This window comes from Dryas octopetala, chromosome 6 (genome assembly GCF_963921425.1).
Source record: "Dryas octopetala chromosome 6, drDryOcto1.1, whole genome shotgun sequence".
In the NCBI taxonomy this organism is placed as follows: domain Eukaryota; kingdom Viridiplantae; phylum Streptophyta; class Magnoliopsida; order Rosales; family Rosaceae; genus Dryas; species Dryas octopetala.
The window spans coordinates 16,688,581-16,693,223 of NC_141371.1; the positions used below are offsets into that span (position 1 = coordinate 16,688,581).

Genomic DNA, 4,643 nt, shown 5'->3' on the forward strand with positions numbered 1-4,643 from the left:
GTTACTCTAATATAAGATTGAAGGTGACTCCAAAATTCTTATTCATTGTATTGTAGTGCTATTGCATTCAAAATGCCACGTCAGTTATGTCTAAAATGTCATTTACATTTTTTTGGACAAAAATCTTGACGGACATGCTATATTGTAAATTTTAGTTAATTAATGCATGAATTTGAACTTTTTTTTTTATTACTAACTTGAAATCCATATTTGTACTTGAGCCCTTTTTTTTTTTTTTTTTTAGAATTACAAAGTTCTTTCTTTATTCAATACCAAGATTTTGGCCATTACGTTCTCATAATAATTGTGTTCTTTGGTAAGTCCTTATATGTGGACGTCGACTACTGATCTTGAGGCTTGCAACTGATCGGAGAGAGATTTACGGAGGAGAAATCAAAGCCAGATAGAGAAAGGGAGATAAGAGAGGAAAGAAAGGAAAAGAGAGAAAGGGAGGTCGGCAGGTTGAACCATCGACGACAATGGCAAGGGTTGGTGTCGGCATTAGTGTCAGAGGTAGGGTGATTGAATTTTAGGGTTTTTTTTTTGTGTAAATGAGGGTATTTTAAAAAAATTTGGGGTGTGTTTTGCGAAATTAAATAAATCAAAAAGAAAAAAGGGTGTGAGGTGAGAAAGTGGTGTGTAGTGAGAGGAAAAAGGATGTGTATATAGTATCCCTCTAAAAAAACATAAAATTATCCTAATTTTGACACGTGTGAAAAGCACTTGTAAGTAAAGGTTTAGAAACATAAGGATAAATGTGTAATTACACAAATCTATCCTTGAAACAGAACAACTCAACACGAAAACCTAATTGAGCCGTTCTGCCTTCTTCAATTTCTCTCAAACTCCCCTGTTCTTACTAACATCTTCAGGTAACCACTTTCACTAATATCTGGGTTTTGTTTTAGTTTCTGTCCGATATATCCCTAGTCTCTTTATTTCTAGCTCTGACAATAAGCTAATGAGGAAGTGTAGTCTATAATGATGATCGTAAATCAAATGAAGGAAGTTCTACTTAAAATTTAAATTCGTATTTAATTTTTGTTGTTGTTTTGTTTCAATACCTAAATTGCTCTATGAGTTTTTTTTTTTCTGGGTAAAATTCTGAATTGGGTCTTGGAAAGAACTCCTTTAAATTGAGAGTGAAATCTCTATGTATTTGCCTATTGTGGGTTTTCCTTTAAGTTTGTTGATCTGTAATTAGAAGAGTTGAATGCTTCATTAAAAGGGTTTTGTATGAGTTCATATTAGTTATATCTCTATCTGGGTTTTGTACCGTTTGCATACTTCGTTGATTGCAGTCACTGGTTCAATGTTATTAGTCTTCCAAGGATCATCTCGAACCCCAAGACAGAAGCTAGTGGAGATTGTTGCTTTATGTTTGATGGGAAGATGAACATCCTTTTTCAGAACACTTCTGTGTATTTTAATTATGGGGATAATTGTAATTGAAGTGTGAAAGTAATCTAGTTTGGTTGATTTATTTTTTAGATATTCTGTAATTGTCATGCAAGGCATATTGTTGTAATTGAAAATGCATTATAAAAGGTGAAATAGGTTGAATTTTGTGTAATGTGTAAAGAGACAACTTATCAACACGAATTGTCACCCCTTACAATTTCTCCTTCTCTGGTCTCACAGTGGCAGCAAAAGAAGAGAGAAACACCACCACTCTGCAACTATCAAGCTCTTAGTAAACCACCATGGGTGAGCTCAACACCTCCTTGCCCTTGATCTGACACTTATGTCTTCGTTTCATTTGTGTGTTTTCTATTTTCTGTTATATAATTATTTTTCATTTATTTTCAGGTAAGGTTCATGGATCTTTGGCTCGCGCTGGTAAGGTGAGAGGCCAAACTCCAAAAGTGGCCAAGCAGGATAAGAAGAAGAAGCCCCGTGGACGCGCCCACAAGCGCATGCAATACAACCGTCGCTTTGTCACTGCTGGTAATACCACTCTTTCCTGATTTCCCTTCCAGTAGTTTACTTTATCATATTTTCATAGATTAATGTATTTGGGGGTTGTTTTAATTTTTTTTAAATGGTTTTTAGGGCTTAATGGCTTTTGAGAAACCTGTACTCAGGTTTTGATGGAATCCTTTTTTTTTTTTTTTTTTAAATACGCATAGGGTTTCATAATTTTGGAGATTAAGTCATTATGGGGTATTTCTTTTTAATTAGTTTTGGAGATGTGTCTTCAGGAATTTATGTTTTATGAGAAGCCCTGATTTTGATGTAAATGCTTGTATGTTGTGTGATTATTGTAGTGGTTGGCTTTGGAAAGAAGAGGGGGCCTAACTCGTCTGAGAAGTAATCAAGCTTTGAGAGGATGAGGAGCTTTCCATAGGTTAAGAAGCCTGTATATCTGGTTGGATTTTTAATGAATTTTATGTCATTGTTAAGACCAAATACTGGTTTGTTAGTTTAAGGAGGCTCAAAGTATTGGATAATGTTGGATTTTGTGCTCTAGTTGAATTAGAAGAAATGCGATTTTGTTTCTGGGTTTGTTGTGAAAGTTATTGTGCTGTGTTTGCTTTGCCGGTTTGATCTCCATTTTTGGGTTGCACTAGTATGGTTTTTGGTGTTACCTCTTTAGCATTGCATTCTGTTGTAATTATGTTTCCCCTTTTCTTTTTGTGGAAATAATGCCTACTAAGGATGGCATGGCTGACTTTACATTATTGACCAATTTCATTGAAGTCCAGCATAATTTACCTCTGCCAGATTAGATCCTGTTAATGTCTTTATTGCTTGGAAAGGCTGGGTGATGGGGCATGATATGGTGTTTCAGTTAGGTTTTGTTACATTGACCATCAACACAGAATAAATAATCCAAAAATTTTGTGAAACCAGATAATATTTTTTTTTTTTTGGCTGCCATTTCATTTGTATGGAATTCGTGTTTCCTCTTGATTTATTTGGCCAAAATAGTCTTTCGGAAAGGGCCAAATTGTAAGGATTCAATTTGATTCATTTGAAATTACACTGCTGGGTTGGAAGTTCAAACTTAGAAGGCCCAAGATTGCATTTAACACCAGCCCAACCAGGATATTTGATCTGAGTTAGAGGACCTTTTCTTTTTTTTTTTTTTTTTTTTTTTTTTTTCTAGGGCCATTAGAATATTAGGAGTCCTGTTTAGAGTGTGTGCTTGTACTCACTACTCAGCAGTGGTTTTGTTAGAACTTTTTATTTGAAATTAAAGTGATTCCATGTAAAGTGTACTTTGAAGTGGTTTTTTTTTTTGTTACATTGGAAAGAATTAAATCCTGGACTTAACTTAATCCTTACTCCACTCATTCACTTAGGTTAACTTTGAAGCGTTTTTGAGAAAGTATCAGAAAGTATTGAAAAGTATTTCTATAACTTAAAAAACATTTTTATATTTTTCTAACCTTTAATAAATGCATATTTGACCAATTAAAAGCGCTTTTAAGCATATTCTAAGAATCATGCCAAATAGGTCCTTAGAATATTGGTAATGTTTGATAGTGAATTTGGGAAACGAGGAATGTTTCGAAAGGCCTTGTCCGATAATCATTAATAATGTGGTCACTTGGCCCTTGAATCTTGATGGAGTTGTGGGCTTTCTTTGTCTTTAAGCAGCATCTTAGGTCTATTTCAATCCCACCTAAGAGTAATGAAATTATGCTTAATTTTGATGGCTTGGTGCATCCAGGGGTGAGTGTAGGGTTAGGCTTTGTTCTTTGTAATCTCTTCGAGTTCATATTCTTGCAGGATCTTGTTGGATAAGGGTGGTGTCTTTTCTAGTTATTGAACCCTATGCTCTGTCAGAAGATCAAGATTTTAAGTGGATTTATATTTCATTTCTCAAGTTGAGGTGTAAATCGCATGTCGGTTAAGAAAAATAACCAATTGTATAATAAAATGAGAACAAAGTTAAATCTAAGAATTTAATATGCAATAAAATCCATAATGATAACATACTATAGTACATAATTTACATCAAATCCTACACATAACAAACTTCATACAAGTTCAGACCAGTAATCTCTTATTCATACAAGTTCACCACCATGTAATTGCAAATTACAAATGTGTAAACTTGCTAGGATTCAGTTAAAAATGACAAATTTATATGAGTTTTTTAATCCTTGACAAATTCTTTTATCTTTTTTTTTTTGTTTGAAAAAAGAAATGAAGCCTTGAGCCACAGAGGGTGGTGATCCCAAAATGTAAAGTCAGTTTCGATGTTTCAATCTCAATTCCAGTTCAGTTTCATTCAATTATAAAGCCCCAAATCAATTTCTCAAGATTCGAAAATGCTAGTTGCTATTTTTTTTTTTGGAGGCCTCCTTTTGATTAAACTACAAAAATTCATGAGAACCAATTTTGATCAGTGCACCCAATTATGAAAACCAAACGAAGTTCGAACTAACACTTGAATAAATCACTAGAAAACAACTTTAAAATCATATGCTAAAACTTCAATCAACCAAGCTTTCTCTTCCTCTGAATTCTCTCAAATTTCCCACCCTTTTCTTCTTTCTTTCCTTATATTTTTCTATTCATTCCTATTGTTGGATTTGAAACTATGCTACGGCAGTTGCTGCAACACACTAATTTGAACTCACTCACAGTAATCACGTATAAGCAAGAAAATCAACACGTACGGAGGTTTTCTC

The 4,643-nt window shown here is 33.9% G+C and overlaps 1 protein-coding gene across 1 annotated transcript; it reads left to right on the plus strand.

Moving 5' to 3' along the window:
• Positions 1 to 764: 764 nt before the first annotated feature.
• LOC147282864 (small ribosomal subunit protein eS30z/eS30y/eS30x) lies at positions 765 to 2,474 on the plus strand. Its single transcript, XM_086248980.1, has 4 exons — positions 765 to 872; positions 1,642 to 1,707; positions 1,810 to 1,947; positions 2,268 to 2,474. The coding sequence occupies exons 2-4, from the start codon at positions 1,704 to 1,706 to the stop codon at positions 2,312 to 2,314; spliced, it is 189 nt and encodes a 62-aa protein (XP_086105106.1). The 5' UTR covers positions 765 to 872; positions 1,642 to 1,703; the 3' UTR covers positions 2,315 to 2,474.
• Positions 2,475 to 4,643: the final 2,169 nt, after the last annotated feature.

Coding starts and splice junctions, on each gene's coding strand:
- LOC147282864 (XM_086248980.1), top strand. Junction 1,948..2,267: donor CCGTCGCTTTGTCACTGCTG/GTAATACCACTC, acceptor TGATTATTGTAG/TGGTTGGCTTTGGAAAGAAG.